At 45.8% G+C, this 23218-nt stretch overlaps 1 protein-coding gene across 5 annotated transcripts in view; it reads left to right on the top strand.

Moving 5' to 3' along the window:
• The window catches only part of AGL (amylo-alpha-1,6-glucosidase and 4-alpha-glucanotransferase), a 162962-nt gene that overhangs the window by 108192 nt on the left and 31552 nt on the right, over positions 1–23218 (top strand). For all 5 annotated transcript variants that reach the window (XM_073643068.1, XM_073643070.1, XM_073643067.1 and 2 more), the window contains 9 exons: positions 9026–9181; positions 9270–9420; positions 10361–10485; positions 10569–10681; positions 11557–11691; positions 18343–18473; positions 19392–19528; positions 20171–20304; positions 22054–22229. In XM_073643068.1, coding sequence (XP_073499169.1) covers positions 9026–9181; positions 9270–9420; positions 10361–10485; positions 10569–10681; positions 11557–11691; positions 18343–18473; positions 19392–19528; positions 20171–20304; positions 22054–22229 — 1258 coding nt within the window. The remainder of the gene's footprint in view (positions 1–9025; positions 9182–9269; positions 9421–10360; positions 10486–10568; positions 10682–11556; positions 11692–18342; positions 18474–19391; positions 19529–20170; positions 20305–22053; positions 22230–23218) is intronic.

Genomic DNA, 23218 nt, shown 5'->3' with positions numbered 1-23218 from the left:
TTTGCCATCCCACGGTAAAAAACCTCTATTATTCAGCTTTTGGTAGTTTTTTCCGTAAAGAAAAACAGTAGTGTCTCCTGACTGTTGTGACACAAAAATATATCTGTTGAAAATAGTCTTGTGTAGGCCCGACATCCCAGTGTGGTTTCGCAGTTCCACGGGTCAAATCACTGTACTATCCAGTTTTGGGCCTTTGGTATCTAAAAAAAAAGCAGTTTGAGTGTGTCGCTCACTGTCCAGCCGCAAATATCTCTATTTAAAAAAGTGTGGTATACCCCAGTAAACAATAACTGTCGTTTTCCTCTTCCACGGTTCTAATCTACTCTTTATTACCCTTTTTCCATTGATAGTGCAAGTGTTAGCTATTTTACTTCATTTACAATGGGCAAGGCGCGTGGCAAGGGACGTGGAAGTGGATGTTCTGGTGATGGTTCGTGCAGAGGACGGGGCCGTGGCCAAGGTGAAAATGTGCCACAACCAACAGCCACATCTTCTCGCTCCCACTTCTTGACCGAATTACTAGGGAAGCACAGAACAACACCAGTATTGAGAACTGATCAGTGTGAACAGGTTATTAATTGGATAGCAGATAATACTTCCAGTTACCTGGGCACCACCACCTCCGGTCTGTCTTCCACACGGTCAACTCTTAGTAGCCGTGAGTCTCGACCGCATACTCCTCCTCACCCTGATGCTCCTTCCTCCCACCATGCCGAGTGTCGTCAGACAGCAAGTGATCCCACACTTGGACACTCTGAAGAGCTGTTCACTGGTCCATTTCCATATTTGGGCCCCTCGCCTGATACGCTTGAAGTGGTGGAAGAGGAGATCCCATGTTGCAATGCCCAAATATTTGAACAGCCACGGCCACAGGAAGTCGACGTTGGCAATCTGTCACAAGAGGTGGACGATGACAGACACAATTGCCAGGAAATGAGGAGGAGGATCGTGGTGCGCAAGTGGAAGAGGAGGAGGTGGTGGATGATCTAGTAACTGACCCAACGTGGAAGGAGGACATGCAGAGTGAGGCCAGCAGCACACAGAGGGAGGGAGGCAGAGTACCACAACAGGCAGGAAGAAGCAGTGTGGTGGCCGCAGACAGAAGGCAGGCAACCGTTCCCCTTAACACCAACACGAGGGACGTTGCCAGTACAAGCGGTAGGTCTTCCAGAGTCTGAAATTTTTTTAAAGACTCTGCTGATAACCCCAAAAAGGCCATATGTTCCACCTGCCATGCCACCATCTGCAGGGGTGACAAAACTACCAGCCTGACCACCACCAGCATGATCAGGCACATGGCAGCAAAGCACCCGACTTTGTGGGGCGAAACCCAGGGTCCACAACCAGTGTCAGCGGGTGTCACCACTGCTTCTTCCACTGTTGTGCGTGCAATAGAACCCCCTGTTGTGTGTGCAAGGCAATCCCCTGTCCATACTGCATGTAAAGATGCCCCCTCCTCTCACTCTTCACTTGTTATGGCAGTTTCTCAAGAAACAGCATCCACGTCCAAGTCCCACCGCAGCGTTCAATTGTCCATATCCCAGACCTTTGAACGAAAGCAGAAATTCGCAGCTAACGCCCCACAGGCCACAGTCCTAAATTCGCACATTTCACGACTGCTTGCGTTGGAAATGCTGCCTTTTAGGCTGGTGGAGACGGAATCCTTCCGCAATCTTATGGCGGTGGCCGTCCCTCGGTACTCGGTCCCCAGCCGACACTATTTTGCCCGGTGTGCCATCCCCGCACTACACAAGCACGTGTCCCAAAGCATCTGCCGTGCCCTCAACAACGCAGTTACTGGGAGAGTCCACCTGACAACGGACACGTGGACAAGTGCTTGTGGCCAGGGACGGTACATCTCTCTGACGGCACACTGGGTAAACATAGTGGAAGCCGGGACCCAGTCGGACCTTGTGACGGAACACATCCTCCCCACACCGAGGATTGCGGGCCCTATGTCAGTCTGAGTTGCCCCCACAGTGTACAGCTCCTGCGCATCCTCCTCCTCCTCCTCCTCATGTTCAGCCTCCATCTCAGATATCACCACATCAGTTACAAGCTGGAAGCATTGCAGTACTGCCTCCGCCAAGCGGCAACAGGCTGTGCTGAAACTCATAAGCTTAGGTGATAAACCTCACACTGCTTGTGAGTTGTGGACAGCTGTGAAAGAGCAGGCAGATCTGTGGCTGAGACTGCTGAACCTACATCCCGGCATGGTCGTGTGTGACAATGGCGGTAACCTGGTGGCGGCTCTGAGGCGAGGTGAGATCACACACGTACCATGTGCCTGGCTCATGTGCTTAACCTCGTGGTTCAGCGGCTTCTTAAATCGTACCCCAAGTTGCCAGATCTGCTCGTGAAAGTACGCCGCCTGTCAGCTCATTTTTGCAAGTCGGCTACAGCTTCCGCCGCCCTTGCTGTGTTGCAGCAGCGTTTGCAGCTTCCGGCACACCGACTGGTGTGTGATGTCCCCACACGTTGGAACTCTACCCTCCACATGTTGCAAAGGATTTGTGAGCAGAAGTGAGCAGTTGTGGAGTACCAGCTGCAACAAGGCCGTCGATATTCAGGTCAGACTCCACACATAAGACCTCAGGAGTGGACCTGGATGTCTGACATATGTACCATCCTGACAAACTTTGAGGAGGCCACCAAGATGGTGAGTGGCGATGGCGCCATCATTAGTGTCAGCATCCCACTTGTCTGTCTTTTGCAACGCTCTCTGCAGAGAATTAAAGAGGAGGCATTGCAGCCAGAGTATGATGAGATGGATCAAGAAGCCGTAGCGGGCGATTACACACAGCCCAGCCTCATGTCATCCCAACGTGCATTGGGGGACAATGAGGGAGAGGAGGAGGAGGAGGAAGAACAGGAGCTGCTATCATGCGTTGTAGACGGTAGTACCTGTACAAGTGTCATACCGTCGGTTCAGCGTGGGTGGCCTGAGGACAGGGGGGAGGAGGAAGAGGAGGAGGAGGAGGAGAGCATTGACAGTGGTCATCTTGGTGAGGACACGGAAATCTTGCCCGTTACCAGTCTGGCACGCTTGGCTGACTTTATGTTACGCTGCCTTAACCGTAACCCTCGCGTTGTCAGAATGTTGGGTGACAGTCATTACTGGTTGGTGACACTTGTAGACCCCCGCTACAAGGAGAACTTTCACTCTCTTATTCCTGAGGTGGAGCGGTCTACAAAAATGGGGCAGTACCAGAAGGCCCTTGCTGCAGAACTCTTAAAAAAATTCCCATCTGAACACACTAGCGGCAGAGGTCACAGTTCGTTGCCCAACCAAGGCGTACAGGCGAGAGAGATGCAACTCCAATCCAGCAGAGGCAGGGGAACACTGTCAACGTTCTGGGACAGTTTTCTGACACCCGCCCAGCTTACAGGCCCTGAGGCGCGGGGTACTCTCTCAAGGAGTGGAAAGTTTCAAAAGATGGTGAGGGAGTACCTTGCCGACCTTACCAGCGTCCTCCGTGATTCCTCTGTGCCTTTTAATTATTGGGTATCCAAGCTGGACACTTGGAATGAACTCGCTCTGTACGCTTTGGAGTCCCTGGCCTGCCCTACCGCTAGCGTGTTATCGGAGCGTGTTTTTAGTGCCGTTGGGGGAATTATAACTGAAAAGCGCACTCGACTGTCAACTGACAATGCTGACAAGCTGACCCTTATCAAAATGAACAAGGGCTGGATTGGGCCAGACTTCTCATCACCACCAAATGACAGCAGAGTAACATAAAGTCAAATCCACTGTGTTATTTCGGGAGGTTTATTCACATGCACCGCTTCACACCCACACATGGGTATACTCTTCCTCGTTTTCGGCTGTTTCATCTTCTTCTCCTTATCCTCAGCTTCCACCACCACTATACCACCAGGGTGCCAGCATTGCAAGTTCCTCCGTCCTTATTTTTGGCAGCTTTTGCTTGCAAGGCATAAGCAAATACTATGGGACACCCACTCCCCAATAATGGGACTTATGTTTGTAATATGCTGTACTGCATGGCTCTTGTAAGGGGCATTGCAAGTTGCTCCGTCCTAATTTTTGGCAGCTTTTGCTTGGAAAGCATAAGCAAATACTATGGGAGACCCACTCCCCAATAATGGGACTTATGTTTGTAATATGCTGTACTGCATGGCTCTTGTAAGGGGCATTGCAAGTTGCTCCGTCCTAATTTTTGGCAGCTTTTGCTTGCAAGGCATAAGCAAATACTATGGGACACTCACTCCCCAATAATGGGACTTATGTTTGTAATATGCTGTACTGCATGGCTCTTGTAAGGGGCATTGCAAGTTGCTCCGTCCTAATTTTTGGCAGCTTTTGCTTGCAAGGCATAAGCAAATACTATGGGAGACCCACTCCCCAATAATGGGACTTATGTTTGTAATATGCTGTACTACATGGCTCTTGTAAGGGGCATTGCAAGTTGCTCCGTCCTAATTTTTGGCAGCTTTTGCTTGCAAGGCATAAGCAAATACTATGCGAGACTCACTCCCCAATAATGGGACTTATGTTTGTAATATGCTGTACTGCAGGGCTCTTGTAAGGGGCATTGCAAGTTGCTCCGTCCTAATTTTTGGCAGCTTTTGCTTGGAAAGCATGAGCAAATACTATGGGAGACCCACTCCCCAATAATGGGACTTATGTTTGTAATATGCTGTACTGCATGGCTCTTGTAAGGGGCATTGCAAGTTGCTCCGTCCTAATTTTTGGCAGCTTTTGCTTGCAAGGCATAAGCAAATGCTATGGGAGACCCACTCCCCAATAATGGGACTTATGTTTGTAATATGCTGTACTGCATGTGACGCGCCCCCTGGGCCGTGTGTACACGTGTGTGGGATACCCGGTGCCGGGTCTCTGGGGTCTGTAGTCTCCGTGGCGGTGACCCGGTCCCGTGGCTCAGGCTGGTCAAACCAGTGGCAGTCTTTCTTAGGTTTTGAGGTTAATTGTCCGACTGCGCCACCCATGGATTGCGGTCAGGGAGTACCACCGCTGCGAGGCAGACCGCTGAGGCTGGTGTTGTGTGCGCAGCAGAGAATGGGATAACTCCCCACGGGAGGAGTATAGCCTCAGGGCAGTGAGTGTGGATGATGGGGGTGATGGTGCACGAGCGCAGCAGGAACGACTCAGAGTCTTTGCAGTGCAGTTCAGGGTCTTTACTGATGATTATAAGGTAGACCCTCCCGGGAGTACTGGCTAGCATAAGAGGCCTGGTCAGTCTGTGAGCAAGCAGGAGTTCCCCTGGCCAGGTGGAGTTGTAGGCCTCCCCGTCTGTCTGCACTCTTCCTGGCTACCTTGCTGTAAGCGGGTAGAAGTAGCCCACGTCCCTGAGTGTACCGTGTAGTGCTCACCAGTATGGCTGGTGACTTGGGGCCTTCTGTTAGCCTCCGCTCCACGACGGCGGTGCTGGTCCCTTGCTTGTGACTGAGCCTCCGGGCTTCTATGGCCAGAGGACCTGAAATCCCCTGCCGGCTGGTTTCTGCTGCTGGATATATAAGTCCTCACAGCCTCGGACTCCTGTGTCCGGTTCCTATTGTCTTCTGCCAGGGCGAGCTCTGCTCAGCTTCCAGCCCCTGGTCTTTAGCTCCTAGCTCCTACAGAGCTCCTTGCTGTTACTTTCCCTTGCTCTCACTCTGACTCTGACTGTTCTGACTCTCTCAACCCCGCCCCAGATCCAGTTTATAAGAGCAGAATTCTCCCCTCCCAGGACTGGGGCAGGAGGATGTTGCATGTTTAAGGGATCCTGACCAGGAAACCTCCCACTTGCTCTCCGACGTAATATCTCTATTACTGTGGTGACCAGACCCCTGGGGTGCCACACATGGCTCTTGTAAGGGGCATTGCTGTTCCTCATAATTTTTGGAAAGCCTTCCATTCACTGCTTAGGCCAACAGTGCACAGGAGACCCAGTTGCTATAAATGGAAAAAAAGGTTTAGTTAACACCCTCTGACCTCCATGTCATTTCCAAGGGGCATTGGAGTGCCTCGAAATTTTTGGTAGGCATTGCACTCACTGTATGCCCTATAACTGTGTAGCCGAACCGCTCCTTTTGTTACAGAAACATATCCTGCAAGACATATCTGGTTGACTGGCCTGATATTGATGTGAATGGTCCCTGTTCCTCCTGCTCTTTCTCCTTTGCCACTACCTCATCCATCATTTATCACCTGAAGCTTTGTTTTAACGGGAGTCATAGAACTTGGATAGTAGCAGGAAAACATCCAGCAATCCTCGGAGGAGATAGGATATGCGCCCAAACGCTGACCACCTCAGGCCTAGCCGCTACTGCATACATGCGCTTGCATTACAACAAAACAAAGCAGATGCTAACTTCGATCATCCTCATCATGCTCCTCACCTTGGCACTCTCAACTCCCCTGATTGAGAAGCCAGGGCCCACCGGAGGAGTCTGATAGTCCAGTGGGCTCGGCCAATGCTGCCCTAAAGCAGGCCACGCTAAGAAAAGTGTGGGGAAGGTTACCGGGACAATTAGGGGCGGCTGGGGACCGAGTATGGACAGCCGGCCGCCCCCTGGCGGCTGGGGACCAAGCGTGGATACCTGGCCGCCAGGCGGCTGGGGACTGAGTATGGATTCCAGGCCGCCAACACAGCCATGACGTGGTGGCCAGATTTCGCCTCCACATGCCTAAAAGGCCCAATTTCAAGTTCAAGCAAGCAAGCAGTATGGTATTGCAGCCTGGGGGTGGGTGGGTGGCAGGCTGCATACTTGCGCTTGTATTGCAAGGAATGGGGAGGTACAATTGAACACTGCCCTGGGACTAGAACTTGCATGGGGATAGTTGCAAGTCTGCATCTTCTGATGCGGCAAGGATCACTTATGATGGGCACACTTTTAGACAGTGACCTGGGAGTCAGAGATGCTTCCAGGGGTCTTCCCCATGCTGTTCCCATGTCTTTTCAGCACTTTATGCATGTGTCACACAGCACATGGCCAGATAAGGTTGTAAAATGTTAAAATGACATTTCCCGGTGAATGCATTTGTCATAGTTGAAAGTAATACAAAAGTGCAAAAACGCATAAAAAATGCTACTTGTGAACATAGCCGAAGGTGTGGAGGAGTATTTTTGTTTTTGGTCATTTATTTCAACTTATACACAAGTCTTTTCCCTGGAAAGGATGTTCCTTAACATATTTCCAAGGAAAAAAGTTTCACTTTCGTTTTTGAACGTTTTATTGTGAGCCCGTAAAAGTGGCTTAATACCTCTGACCACGTTGTTGACAGCAGTGACCTGGGGGTCAGAAATGCTTCCTGGGGTGATCCCCATGCTGTCCCCATGTCATTTGAGCACTGTCACTATCGTTTTGGGCACTTGTTAGGCTTTTAAAAGACTGCCGGGGGTGCCAACGCAAAAATGCTCGAGTCTCCCATAGACTAACATTGGGCTCGTTGCTCGTGTCGAGCACCCGAGTATCACGGCGAGCTCGGCCCGAGCTTCGAGCACCCGAGCATTTTAGTGCTCGCTCAACACTAATAACGATGATATACACAGTGCAGTTCTACTATCTTTATAACACTTTTAATTCAGTGTGACAGGAGCTGCTCCTTACTGCTCCCCCCTTCCGTCTGGGACAATACGTAACACAGCAGTGTGCAGCTCCCCGCTGTGAGTAACTGCCAGTCTGAGAAGAGGTAGCGTGCCCACACCCCTGCTAAACAGCTATTATCAGGAGACTGGTTCATAGTAGCAGCATGGAGCTGCACAGCCAGTCTCTTGATAATTGCTGTATCTCCTCAAAGCACATGGGTGTGGGCACGCTACCTTTTCTCAGACTAGCTGTTAAGGCCCCGTCACACATAACGAGATCGCTAGCGAGATCGTTATTACGTCACGGTTTTGGGATCGCTGGAGAGTCGTTTCGTGATCGCTGGGGAGCTGTCAAACATGCAGAGCTTCCCAACGATTTCGGCCGCCCCAGCGATCTAACTAACGATCTCGGCGGTTGTTGGGACGCTTTCACAAAGCAGCTATTTCAACGATCCACACCTTGATAGGGACTGTACTGTGTCACAAAGGCGTGCATAAAATTACACAAAATCAGGACTCAGTCGAATGAACAGATATCAAAAGCCCGGAGAATTCTGCTAGGATCTGCAATCCAGCACAAGGTCAGAAACAAAGGATGGAATCGCTATTCTGTTGCCTTCTTTATGCACGGTGGAAAATGAGAACGCTGTAGCGACCACCAATCGGGAACGAGGGGCGCGGAAAAGTCCAATTTATCGCTAACGAGGTCGTTGATAAGGTGTCAAATACAGCGATGCACACTTCCCATTGGGAGCGCAACGACCAAGGAATGGTCCAGGAAGCTTTGTAACGATCAGCGATCTCACAGCAGGGGCCTGATCGTTGCTACCTGTCAGACATAACGAGATCGATAGCAAGATCGCTATTGCGTCACAAAAACTGTGACGTATCAACGATCTCGCTAGCGATCTCGTTATGTGTGACGGGGCCTTTACTCACAGGGGAGAGCTTCACACTGCTGAGTAACATTGTCCCAGACAGGAGGGGGGAGCAGTGAGGAGCAGCTCCTGTCATACTGAATTAAGTGTTGTAAAGATAATAGAACTGCATGGGGTATCTCTTCTTTATAGTTTATTAGGGCAGGAGCTGTACAAATTTTTTTTATCTCCCCAGAGTTACCCTTTAAGTCCATCGAGTTCAACTTATAGCCTAACATGTTGATCCAGAGGAAGGCAAAAGCCCCATGGGGCAGACACTAATAGCTCCATGTTAGGGGAAAAATTCCTTACCAACTTTACATGCGGCTCAGACTAGTTCTCCGGATCAACGTCCCATCACATAATCTAGTGCCCGTAACCTGAAATTTTATATTTATCAAGAAAGGCACCCAAGCTTCTCTTGAATTTTAGTAGTAAATCATCCATTATGTCATCATGTGGCAGAGGGTACAGTAAGGAATTTGCATCTGTGATTTAGGTTCCTTTTGACTGCACAGTATTGTATTGGTCATTAGTATATGCTACATTCCCCTGCAGATTTCTGTGGTGTCTGAGGAGAGATTTTACACTAAGTGGAACCCCAGTGTGGCGGTCCCCGGGGCCGGAGAGGTGAATGCTGATAGTGGCATTATATCAGGGAAGAAGGCTTTGAACAGACTCCATCAGGAGCTGGCAGCCCGCGGCTTCATCCAGGTAACTACACCAATACACTCTTGTGTACCTGCACCATATTCATCAGGACACATTGAAATCTTTTTCTTTGTTCCCATTTTCCCACAAGGTTTATGTGGATCAAGTGGATGAGGATATTGTAGCCGTCACCCGTCACTGTCCCCATACACACCAGTCCGTGGTTGCCGTGTCTAGGACGGCTTTTAGAGACCCTAAAACTTCATTCTACAGCAAGGAGGTCCCACAGATGTGCATTCCAGGTACTGTCCGGGTGTATGACGACTAGGACAAAACTGCGTCTAGAAATTGGTACTGTGGATTTAAAGTAATAAAAATGTCTGTGAATTAAAGGGGTTGTCTCAACATGATCAATGGGTAAAACTACAAAGTGCTTGTAAAACCAATCAGTTTACTTGTTATTAAAAATCCTCTCTTTTTCCAAGAGCGGCTGGATTTTTAATTCAATAGTTTACTGCTTGTTGTCTATGTTACTGTCCACTTCAGTAGTCTTATCAGAGGTGACTAATTTAAGTAAGGAGAACAGTGCTTACAAGCTCTTTGTCTGGGTCGTTGGATTCAGCCAGCTTCAATGCCCCTGCGCTCCTTAATCCTTCTGTTAACAGCAATAGACACCGACGGCTCAACTATGTCACCGGCCCAAACTGTCAGTCATCAGGAGCGCACTTCGGGAAGCCAGGAGGCAGGGGAGCGGTGTGCCCCTTCAGACTCCTCTTCAGAGAAACCCTTTGAAGAAAAGTTAGTTCTACAGTAACTTCTGCACTGTTCTGTACATTCATCCCAATGAGATAAACCTTACAAGTATCGACCAGGGATCTAAAGCTTTTGGGAAAGTGCCATATTCAGGATGCTTAGTCTTGGTGTAAAATCTTTTCAACTTCCCAACCTGTCGGATACATTTCTGTTGGCCAAGCCTGTGCAATGGAGGGGAGCCTTGCTTTCCTTCATTCTGGTTGACTAAAAAAGAAGAGTGAAAGTACCTTTTGGATGACAGAAAAACAGTGCTGTATGAGAGATGTTATGGATGGAAGGAAGTTACTTCTACGAGAAAGATGTGTCATGGTTGGCTTTTTCATTTTATAGCCAAATTATCATAGTGGAGCAATTTTAATGTTTGTTAGCTTTCTTTATTTTAGTATAAAATTCTGTATCATTAGTGTGACATTGTTTCTCTGTGTGAAGGAAAAATTGAGGAGGTAATACTAGAAGCCAGGACTGTGGAGCGGAGCGCGGAGCCATACAGACAGGACGAGCATTTCATTAACGGCCTGCCACAATACACTGTCGAGATCAGGGAACACATTCAGGTAAGAACAGCTGCTGTTTTATTGTATGGTTCTGTCAAATTCCACTTTAGAGAAAAATAATGAAAATTGTTTTTACCCTGCAGCTCGCTGACAGTAAAATTGTCCGACAAGCTGGGGTGACGACAAAAGGACCCAATGAATATGTCCAAGAAATAGACTTTGAGAACTTGACCCCAGGAAGTGTCATTATATTCAGGTATTAACCTATAGATTATCTTAGTGTGATGATAATTTCACATCCCCTAGCTGGCTACGAGTATACAATGACTTGCTTCACGGGCAGTCTCCATGCTGCTGTAGCGGCTTTGCTGGTGTCATGTCATACTATATATTTCAATAAGTTTTCAGGATCACAGTTTTCAGGGACTACTTTGTATAGGCCATCAGTATCAGACTAATGGGGGCTAATTCTCAACACCCACCAGAACAGCTATATGAAGAGATTACAGTGCTTGTGCACTCTCTGCAGCCTCTGCGATGTTTGCATGGCTCTGTCTACCTGCACTTCATCTACGCAGTAGCAGCTGTGATTGCAGCATTATCCTGTTCACTGTAATAGGACTCAGCATTGCTCAGCAGTCACTACCAGGCAGACATTGCCTTTGGGTGATGACTTAGATCCACACAATTTCTCTCGGACTATATGAAGCCGAGCACTGATGAGGATCTAGTAGGGGTGCTGCCGGTGGATTCGGGGTGATGACTTCAAGTGCGTTTTTTTCTGTTGGTGCAAGGCTCGTTAAAGGGTCTATATTGACTTTTAAGATCACTGCTTCCAATAGATGGTGCTAGAGTTCTAGTCCTCTACCTCTCTGAAGAGACAATTTGCATATTTAATTTCCCAGAGGAGCATGGATGGCTTATAAGTCTCCTCACTCTGACATGCCATGCTTGTTTCTTTCCACAAGGAGAAATGTTACCCCTTAGACCCCACTTTCTGTTGGTGTGTAGTTGCTTCGGTTTCTAATTATTTGATCAGTAACATTCGTGATTGTGTTTTCATTTTCCTTCTTTATTACATTTATTCCCCCAGATTTGATGTATAAAGTCTAATGTGTGCATTTCCTGCAGGGTAAGCTTGGATCCCAATGCTCAGAAATCTGTGGGGATCTTACGCAATCATTTGATCCAGTTCAGGCCACATTTCAAGTCTGGCAGCCTGACAGATGACCAACAGTATCCAATCTTGAAGGTTTCCTTTGAAACGTGAGTGTTGTGCACAGATTATGTGTGATTCTTTTCTTATTTGGGATTGGTTTGCTTATATACACTGTAACGACGCTACGCACTTGGGAGCGATCTGAGGTATCACAGGAACCGTTTCTATTTAAAGTTCAGTTGGTTTATTTCAATCCACATAAACCACATCACACGAAAACTTAAAGGGGTTTTCCCACGAATAAAAGTTGATTTTAATCAATGGAATAATATCAATTTCCACAATTGAATGTATTTAAATAAAATGTTCCTGTGCTGAGATAATCTTATAAATGTGCCCCTGCTGTGTACTGTGTAATGGCTGTGTCTGGCTGTGTATGGAACATGGTCTGATCATACCACAGCTCCTGGGCAGGGGAGGAAGCAAAAGAGTATACAAACAGGACAGGATAGGATCACAGCTGATTCTTTTAGTGAAATAACGCATTTCCCTGCCTATTTTTAAACAAAGTTTTACGTCAAAGAAAGAATCATTTGTGATATCCTGCTGTAATAAGAAAAGAATTTTGGCGAGTCCCAAAAATAATTAGAATCCTCAATTTATTTCAAAATAATTTAAAAGATCATACAGGTTGGAAATACATCTCTGAGATGTATTCCCAACCTGTATGATCTTTTAAATTATTTTGAAATAAATTGAGGATTTTAATTATTTTTGGGACTCACCAAAATTCTTTTCTTATATGAAGACGTAAGTCACGGCTACTGGTTAGAGACCCCCAGCATTATAAGACGGACTGAATCATATAAATAGGACACGGTGAGGTTGCTTTTTTGTTTATTTATCCTGCTGTAATGTCTGTATACTCTTTTGCTTCCTCCCCTGTCCAGGAGCTGTGGTATGATCAGACCATATTCCTGTACAGTCAGACACAGCCATTACACAGTACACAGCAGGAGCACATTTATAAGATTATCTCAGCACAGGAACATTTTAATTAAACACATTCAGTTGTGGAAGTTATTATCATTCCAAGATCTATTGATTTAAATGAACTTTTGTTCGTGGGAAAAGCCCTTTAACCCCTTTACAACCCAAGGTGGTTTGCACGTTAATGACCAGGCCAATTTTTACAATTCTGACCACTGTCACTTTATGAGGTAATTACTCTGGAACGCTTTAACGGATCCCCCTGATTCTGAGATTGTTTTTTCGTGACATATTGTACTTCATAATTGTGGTAAAATTTCTTCGATATCACTTGCGTTTATTTGTGAAAAAAACGGAAATTTGGCGAAAATTTAGAAAATTTTGCAATTTTCCAAATTTGAATTTTTATGCCCTTAAATCAGAGAGATATGTCACACAAAATAGTTAATAAATAACATTTCTCACATGTCTACTTTACATCATTTTGGAACCAATTTTTTTTTTATTAGGGAGCTATAAGGGTTAAAAGTTGACCAGCAATTTCTCATTTTTCCAACAAAATTTACAAAACCATTTTTTTAGAGACCACATCACATTTGAAGTCACTTTGAGGGGTCTTTATGACAAAAAATACCCAAAAGTGACACCATTCTAAAAACTGCACCCCTCAAGGTGCTCAAAACCACATTCAAGAACTTTATTAACCCTTCAGGTGCTTTGCAGGAATTTTTGGAATGTGGAAGAAAAAAATTAACATTTAACTTTTTTCACAAAAATGTTACTTTAGATCCAATTTTTTTTATTTTCGGAAGGGTAACAGGAAGAAATGGACCCCAAAATTTGTTGTGCAATTTCCCCTGAGCAAGCAGATACCCCATACGTGGGGAAAAACCACTGTTTGGGCGAACGACAGAGCTCGGAAGAGAAGGAGCGCCATTTGACTTTTTGATTGTAAAATTTGCTTGAATAATTAGCGGACGCCATGTTGCATTTGGGGAGCCCCTGATGTGCCTAAACAGTGGAAACCCCCCACAAGTGACACCATTTTGGAAACTAGACCCCTCAGGGAACTTATCTAGATGTGTGGTGAGCACCTTGAACCCCCAGGTGCTTCACAGAAGTTTAGAACATTGAGCCGTAAAAATAACATTTTCACATTTTTCCCACAAAAATGTTTTTCAGCCCCCAATTTTGCATTTTAATGAGGGTAACAGGAGAAATTACACCATACAGTTTGTTGTGTAATTTCTCCTGAGTAAGCAGATACCCCATATGTGGGGGAAAACCACTGTTTGGGTGCACTGCAGGGTTCGGAAGGGAAGGAGCGCCATTTGACTTTTTGATTGTAAAATTTGCTTGAATAATTAGCGGACGCCATGTTGCATTTGGGGAGCCCCTGATGTGCCTAAACTGTGGAAAACCCCCACAAGTGACACCATTTTGGAAACTAGACCCCTCAGGGAACTTATCTAGATGTGTGGTGAGCACCCTGAACCCCCAAGTGCTTTACAGAAGTTTATAACATGGAGCCGTGAAAATAAAAAAATCAAACTTTTTCCACAAAAATTAGGTTTTAGCCCCTATTTTTTTATTTTCACAAGAGTAAGAGGAGAAAATGGACCCCAAAATTGTTGTGCAATTTCTCCTGAGTACGCCAATACCCCATATGTGGAGAAAATACAGTGTTTGGGCGCACGGCAGAGTTCAGAAGGGAAGGATTACTGTGTGACTTTTTGAACGCAAAATTGTCTGGAATTGAGAGCGGACGCCATGTCTCGTTTGGAGAGCCCCTGATGTGCCTAAATAGTGGAAACCCCCCACAAGTGACCCCATTTTGGAAACTACACCCCTCAAGGATTTTATCAAGGGGTATAGTGAACATTTTGAACCCAGAGGTACGACACAGAATTTGATAACATTAGGTCATCATATTGAATAAGTTGTCTTTAGTCTTGAGCGCAAGTGCTCGCTACTTGAGTTTGCATCGGGTACTCGGGTATGCATCAAGTATCACGGGTGCTCAAGTGAAATGCTCGAGTCCCCGCCCGCATGTTTCACGGTTATTAGACACTCAAAAAAAAACATGCGGGGATCGCTCGTGCATGGCAGGCAATCCCCATGAGGTTTTTTGGCCACGAACCACGAGCATGTCACTCGAGCACCCGCGATACTCAGTGCATACCCGAGCACCCGATGCAAACTCAAGTAGCGAACATTTGCGCTCAACAGTTGTCGCCATATCGTCATCTTTTTTACTTTTGAAAAAAATCCCAACCGCAACCCCAACCCTAGCCCAACCGTAACCCCAACCCTAGCCCAACCCTAACCCTAGCCCAATCCTAACCCTAACCCTAGCCCAATCCTAACCGTAACCCTAGCCCAACCCAAACCCAACCCTAACCCTAGCCCAACCCTAACCCTAGAGTTTATTTTTTACGCCTTTCCTCATGTGGTATAAGTGATTAGATGACTTTATTCTTCGGGTCGGTTCGATTACAGAGATACCAGAATCATATCGGGTTTTTATGATTGACAGCTGTCACACAATAAAAGACACATTTTTTTGTAAAATCTAGTTTTTACATCGCCATATTTTGAGAGTTATAATTTTTCCAGATTTTGGCCGACAGAGTCATATGACGGCTTGTTTTTTGTGGGATGAGTTGACGTTTTTATTGGTACCATTTTCAGGCACGTGACATTTTTTGATCGCTTTCTATTCCGATTTTTGGGAGGCAGAATAAGCAATAACCAGCAATTCCTGAATTGTTTTTATGTTTTTTTTTATGCTGTTCTGCGTGTGGTAAAATTGATAAGGTAGCTTTATTCTTTGAGTCAGTACGTTTACAGTGGTACTTCATTTATATCGCTTTTTTGTGTTTTGGCGCTTTTACACAATAAAAAATATTTTTTTTGCATCGCTTTATTCTGAGAGCTATAACTTTTTATTTTTCGGCTGATGGAGCTGTATCGTGGCTTGTTTTTTGCGGGACAAGATGACGTTTTCAGCTGTACCATTTTTATCTATATTCGTCTTTTTGATCACGTGTTATTCCATTTTTTGTTTGGCGGTATGATGGTAAAGCTTTGTTTTTTGCTTCTTTTTTTATTTTGTTTTTTTACCGTGTTCACTAAAGGGGTTAACTAGTGGAACAGTTTTATAGGTCAGGTCGTTCTGGACGCGGTGATACCAAATATATGTACTTTTATTGTTTTTTTTTATTTTTTTTCATAATATTTATTGATGGGTACATTATATTTTTATTTTTGGTGGATTCTTTTTTTTATTTTTTTTTTCATTTTTTAACACTTTTTGGGCTATTATACTTTGTCCCACTATGGGACTTTCACTTTTTTTATTCTGATCGCCTGTATAGCACAGGGATGGAGCACCATCCCTGTGCTATACTGGCTGTCATCGCTGCAGAAGATACTTTGGTCATGCACTTCACGTGACCAAAGTATCTTCCTGCTGTCTGGTGACCCGGATGTTGTCATGACAACATTGGGTCGTCATGGCAATGACGCGCCCCCTGGGCCGTGGGGAACTCGGTAGCCGGGCCGGTCGATGCTGGGGGGATGTCACAGTGGCAGTGACCCGCTCCGTGACCCAGGGCGGTCAATAAAAGGGGAATTAATAGTTTTTATATATAATGTTCGTGACGCCACCTGTGGTATGCGGCTATATGGAGCCGCCGCTGCGGAGCAGGTCCTCTGGAGCTGTTGGTAATGCAGCAGAGTTGATTCAGCTCTCCACAGGTAGAGCTAAGGTCCAGGGCGGTGCTGTGATGGTTAATGAGGTAGATGTTACTGTGCAGTGTAATGCAGGGCTGGTGGTGGCGCAGCAATAATTCACAGAGACAGTGGGGTGCAGTCTTCAAGGTTTACTCACGATTATCACGTTGCTCCTGGTTACAACGGCCAATTATCACCACCCACGTCGTTCTGCATTCACCGAGGCAGGGGTTCAGCAATCCCTCAGGTATTTCAGAAGTACTTAACGGGACCCCGTCTGTGTGCCTGTGCCTTTCTCGGTCGTATTCCTGCGCTGGCTCTCACCCTCCTGCCCTGCGCCTCGCAACCAGTGTCCAAAGCCGGTAACCTCAGATCTTGTTGACAACCTGGAGTTCCCTGGATCCTGTGCGACTACCTTTTTGGCGATTTATTGCGGCTGTGGGCAACTACACCTCGAAAATGTAGAAGCCTCCGGTTTCTAGCTGAATGTTGTAATTCCCACTAGTTAGGGGCCGGTCCCCTTTGCGGCCTGATCCCTCCACGTCCTGGTAGATTCGGGCGTACGGGTGGCCTCCTGCACTTCCCGCACCCCTTATATCCCCTCTTTCTTTCTGGAGCCTTCCTCTCTGCTCCTCTCCTCTCTTCAGTCTGACCTCCTGGGCCTCTCTCACTCAGGCCCACTCCTCCTGAGCAGAGCTCCTGCTCCTTTCACTGTCCTCCTCTGACTGTCCCCTCAGACTGTTCTGACCACTCCCAAGATGGCTCCCCTTTTTATACTACTCCTGAAGTGCTCCCCTGTACTTCTTCCTCCACCCACACCCACTACATGGTTCCGCCCTCCAGCCAGGGACCAGGGACTGTGCTCTCCCTTAGGAGCAATCTCGCCCTGCCCTCTGAAGTGGAGTGTATTGGATGCAAGTGGGTGGGTCCCGGGCAGTACTCCATCCTTACCTGAGAGTGAGAACCCACACCTCTGGATGAGATGCAGTACCTCTGTGGCGACTGAACCCTCACGGGCGCCACAGCAACGTCCGGGAAGCCGCGGCAGACAGCTTTGGAGGCCGGGAGAGGAGGTGAGTATTGCGATCACCTCCCCTTGCCCCCGCAATGCTGCGATCGACTTCGATCGCAACATTTCAGGGGTTAATGTGCCGGGAGCGGTGCAGGACCACTCCCTGCACGTAGCACCGGGTGTCAGCTGTGACTATCAGCTGACACCCGGTGGCAATCGCGCCCGCACAGCCTGTGTGCGGGCGAAATCAACAGGGCGTACTAATATGTAACTGGCTCTTACAGCCCAGGGCGCAGGTACGTATTAGTACGCCTTGGGCTGTAAAGGGGTGAAATACAGCCTTTGTCCGGCACAAAATGACACATAAAGTAACAAGTCCATACAATAGTCTGGTTAACCCGCCTGGCTTAGAGTCCAGCTTCTTAATCCTTTAGCAAAGGCACTCAATCCAGGAGATCTGCACACCTCCATACCCATAGCCATGTATGAGACAAACAGGTATCATTTTACCAAGTGAACCACACCCAGAGGTGGAGATATGGTGAGTAGCCGTTCAGCTGCTCATAATCAACCTGTCATGGATGGCTGTTTAACCACTTTTAGTCCTATATGTACCAAAGCATTACTCCAGGTTTATCTCCCATCCACTGTACACCTTACAACACATTATAGTAAAGCTTTGTACAGACGTCAGATGGAAGGCTTGCTCATTTTATGTGCGGGCAAGCATTCCTATATGGGCATGTCCAAGGCTGCAAACCCAGCAAGCACGTGAGTGAAGCTAGTAAGAGGCTGGAAAGGAAGATCTGTCAGATGCAGACCATCACTAAACTTTTAGCGGATGATGCCTCTTTTTCTCCTGCTCCGAGTATCACTTGTGGACATGTCTTCACAATGACTTATGTGTAGGCTCAATAAAGGCCACATTCTAGAACCTCTCTGTAAGACAGAATTGGCTTCACTTTCATACTGTTGTGGCCATTTCATTCACAAATCTCTATTTCTTTTCTTTCACATTTAGCATTGCATCTAATCTATCTCTGTCTGACCTTAACCAAGTACTGTACCGCTGTGATTCAGAGGAGCAGGAAGATGGGGGCGGTTGTTACAACATACCAAACTGGACACCCTTAAAGTATGCAGGTTTGCAAGGTGAGGTTATTGCACTTAGTACTGTGCATTGTTTAAACTTCAGTGTTGGTGAAATTTTGTATATTTTTTAATATAACCAAAAAATATGTTCAAACTAACAAATATCCCAATATTAGTGAGTTCATCCGACTTTAAGTTAATATGTACGGGGACCATAAAGGGAATCTCTCACCAGGTTTTTGCTACTCCATCTCAGAGCAGCATGATGTAGGAGCAGAGGACCTGATTCCAGCGATGTGTCACTTACTGGGCTGCTTGCTATTGTTTTGATGAAATCATTGTGTTTTCTGCTTCAGATCTAGCAGTTCTCTGAATGCTGAGCTCTGTACAGCCTCGCCCACACCACTGATTGGCCGCTTTCTGTGTACACTGTGCATAGGCAGAAAGCTGCCAATCAGTGGCTGAGGCGGGGTTATGCAGAGATCATGAATTTGGAGGACTACATGGCAGCAGGTTTATTAGTCCCCTATTAGTAATCTCCTGCTGATAAAGCAGCAATTTTATCAAAACTACAGCAAGCAGCCCAGTAAGTGACATATCCCTGGAATCAGATTCTATGTCCCTACATTACGCTGCTCTCAGATTAGGTGGCAAAAATCAGGTGACAGATTCCCTTTTAAACATGAATTGGCTTTTTTGAAATGTAAGAAAAGGGGGATAAATAGTCCACACTTTTTTTGCATCTTTTTGATGCCTTAGTTCTGAACCAGTAGAGTCTATGTATTTTGTCTGAAAGGGGATAACCTAGGATTACAATAACAATGTCCCAATAATACATAATGAATGCTGCACAGATGAATGAGATTCTCGCTATCCTGTGCTGGCCAGCTGCTGTGTTGTGTGTAGGTTTATTACGTCAGATTACTAAATATAACACTTATTTGTAATTGTATCTGATCACATTTTATACGTTACCAGGCTTAATATCTGTCATGGCTGACATCAGACCTAAGAATGATCTTGGACACCCGTTTTGTGATAATCTGCGTTCTGGAGATTGGATGATTGATTATCTGAGTAACCGCCTGATTGCTCGAGGAGGAGCATGTGCAGAGGTAAGAGAAAGGCAATGTGGAGAGTAACTGTAGTCTTACAATCTTCTCAGTAAATCATCGACTGACCAGAATGACACAGTCCTAGCTAATCATAAAACAGAGGTTTTTGCTATACAATCGGAGATCAGCCTAATATAGGGCAAGAGAGCCTGATTCCAGCGATGTGTCATTTACTGGGCTGCTTGCTGTAGATTTGATACAATCACAGTTTTATCAGCAGGAGATTATCACTAGAGGACTAGTAAACCTGCTGCCATATAGTTCTCCATATTCATGAGCTCTTTATAACCCCACCCCCACCACTGACTTTCTGCCTATGCGCAGTGTACACAGAAAGCTGTCAATCAGTGATGTGGGCGGGGTTATACAGAGCTCAGCATTCAGTGAACTGCTGGATCTGCAGCAGATAAACCTGGGATTTTATCAAAATTGCAGCATGCAGCCCAGTCAGTGACACGTCGCTGAAATCAGGGTCTCTGCCTGTACATCATGCCAATCTCAGATGGGGTAAAAAAACCTGGTGACAGATTCCCTTCAAATGTATTGAAACTCACCGTAATGGTTTTTTGGAATCTGAATATTATATTTCAGCATTATATTTGAGGTATTCGCTGCCTTGACGGCTTTGAATTTGTTTTTAAGGTGGGCAAATGGTTTGCAGCAATGTTCGCTTACCTAAAGCAAATTCCACGTTATCTGATCCCCTGTTATTTTGATGCCATATTAATTGGAGCTTACACAACTCTATTGGAAGCGGCTTGGAAACAGATGTCCAGGTATGAGACCTACAACTCCATAATCCCTATCTTTTCCATGTACCTGAGTCTGCACAGAGTAAACTAGTAAATTGTCATTTATCTCTTTACTTACTCTAGTGTAAATTAAAGTATGTCAGTTTGTATAAATCGGTCATGTCCTAAATGCTATTAACTTGCAGATATGGGGTTAATCTTCAGGTAAATGCTGCCTGACCGCTGCACTGAAAACCCATTTGCAAGGAGGAAATGAACTTTATTCCTTGCAGGAGTCGCCAGCTTTCAGTCATAAAGATGCAGGCGGCGCAGCTACAGTCATCACTCAGTACACAATGAGCTGCAGCTATAAGCACGCCCCAGCATTTTGATTGACAGCTTGTGGGGCAGTACACCTGTGGAGAGCGAGCTGTCAATCAGAGTGCTGTCACACACTGTGTACTGGGCGATGACAGTAGCCGTGCCGGCCGCGCCTCTATGACTGAAAGCCGGCGACTCCCAGCAGGCATAAAGTTCATTTTCTCCAGTAGCCACACTTTCAGTAAGGCGACCGGGCAACATTGTAACGTTATGAACATACAGATTAACCCTATATTTGCTGGTTAATAACATTTGGGGACATGTCAGTTTCCCTTTAAAGAATTTTTACTCCTATTATAAGATAATTATGAAAAGCCCAACACTCTGCTATAGTTCCTGAGCTAAAGTAAATCTGCATTTATCATGGGCTATTTCATCCAGGAGACCTCAAAGAGTGCAGATGTTGGTGAATCCATGCTCATGTACAGTAGCTAAAGGCATTTTATAATTTAATCTATTACTGAATACAACAGAAAATTATCTGATCTCTCCTGGAAGATCACAGTATAAAAACATCTGTACCTTCATATTGAATATTTCTAAGTATTATATTTATTTATTTTCCTTGCTTATATAGCGCCATTAATTCCACTGCGCTTTACAGACATTATCACCGCTGTCCCCATTGGGGCTCACAAGCTAAATTCCCTATCATTATGTCTTTTGGAGTGTGGGAAGAAACCGGAGAACCCGGAGGAAACCCAGGGAGATATGGGGAGAACATACAGACTCCTTGCAGATGTTGTCCTTGATGGGAATTGAATCCTGGACCCCAGTATATGGAATATATAGAATATTTTATAACTATGTGGACTTTTTACTGTGCATAAAGATATTCATATACTTTGGGCAGCATGGTGGCTCAATGGATTAGCACAGTAGCTTTCCAGCACTGTGGTCCTGGGTTTAGATCCCACCAAGGACAACATCTGCAAGGAGTTTGTATGTTCTCCCCGTGTTTGTGTGGGTTTCCTCCGGGGTCTCCGGTTTCCTCCCACACTCCAAAGACATACTGATAGGGAATGTAGATTGTGAGCCTCAATGGGACAGTGATGATAATGTCTGTAAAGCGCTGCGAAATATGATAGCGATATATAAGAAAAGCATAATAAATGTATCCATTAAATGTGTCCTTTACATATCAGTCCTGATAGAGGTAAGGCATCGTAGTATGTACTAATACTGAATTCAGTGATTGCTTGAGGACTGTAAAAGCACAGTACAATCCTAATCTTTTTGATGGAGATCTTTAGGAGCTTTAGTGTCTCGTTCCCTTTTTTCCCTATAGTATTATCTAGTCTGCTTTTTTGGCCTCATTCTTTATTTAGTATTGCACAGCACCCAAATGTACATATCCCAGCGAAGCCTTCCAGTAATCACCTATAGACTTGTTTGTGTATCTGTCCCCTATAGCTTTGTACAGAACGGGTCTACTTTGGTGAAGCACTTGGCTCTGGGGTCGGTGCAGATGTGCGGAGTTGGGAGATTTCCTGCCCTGCCGGTCCTGTCACCTTCTCTAACAGAAGTGCCATACCGTGCCAACAACATTACACAGGAGAAGGAGCAGTGCTGTCCTTCATTAGCAGCTGGTAAGCTTTCAAGTTTCATAATGTTACGTTTGAAAGGAAATACAAGTTTTCAAGTCTTAACATGTAACCTAAGATCTTGATCCAGAGGAAGGTAAAAGACTGATAATAATAATAATAATCTTTATTTATATAGCACCAACATATTCCGCAGCGCTTTACAATTCAGAGGTTCATATACAACAGTCATAAGTAACATAGCTAAAGATAATACAATAATTAAAGCAAAAATAATGACGAACCTGCTCGTAAGAGCTTACAATCTACAGTGAGGTGGGGGTGACACAAAGTACAGGGGCTTATTTACAATTATGGTCCAGCCATCTTGAGGGGATAAGGGATAGATAAAGGCTGCATGAGCTCATCACCAGCCAGTATCTGTAGTGCTTTTGGGTTCGGTGGAGACTTATGTTTGGAGAAATAAGGAATGGGCTATAACAATATAAAAGGACTTTGATTAAGGAACTTGATAGGTCGCCCTAAACAGTTGTGTTTTTAGGGAGCGCCTATAACTGTGTAAGTTGTGGTTCGTCCTAATTTCTTGGGGTAGAGCATTCCAAAGAATGGGTGCAGCTTGGGAGAAGTCTTGGAGCCGGGAGTGGGAGGTACAGATGTTAGTCGAAAGTGGCTTGCGGAGCGTAAAGAACGGGTAGGCCAATAAACAGAAATGAGGGAAGAGTTGTAGGGGGGTGCCGCACTGTGGAGAGCTTTGTGCGTGAAAACAAGCAATTTAAATTGGATCCTATAATTCATGGGCAGCCAGTGCAATGACTGGCACAGAGCAGAGGAGTCTGAGTAACGATTAGCCAAATAGATGACCCTGGCTGCAGCATTAAGGATGGACTGGAGAGGGGAAAGTCGAGTGAGGTGGGTGTCAATTAACAGAGAGTTACAGTAGTCAAAGCGGGAGTGGATCAGGGCAACAGTGAGGGTTTTTGTTGTTTCCAAGGTGAGAAAGGGGCGGATTCTAGAGATGTTCTTCACATGCAAGC

The sequence above is a fragment of the Phyllobates terribilis genome, unplaced genomic scaffold (genome assembly GCF_046119375.1).
Source record: "Phyllobates terribilis strain yellow unplaced genomic scaffold, ASM4611937v1 Scaffold_8__6_contigs__length_399053987, whole genome shotgun sequence".
Lineage (NCBI taxonomy): Eukaryota > Metazoa > Chordata > Amphibia > Anura > Dendrobatidae > Phyllobates > Phyllobates terribilis.
This window is presented reverse-complemented; position numbering and strand designations above follow the sequence as displayed.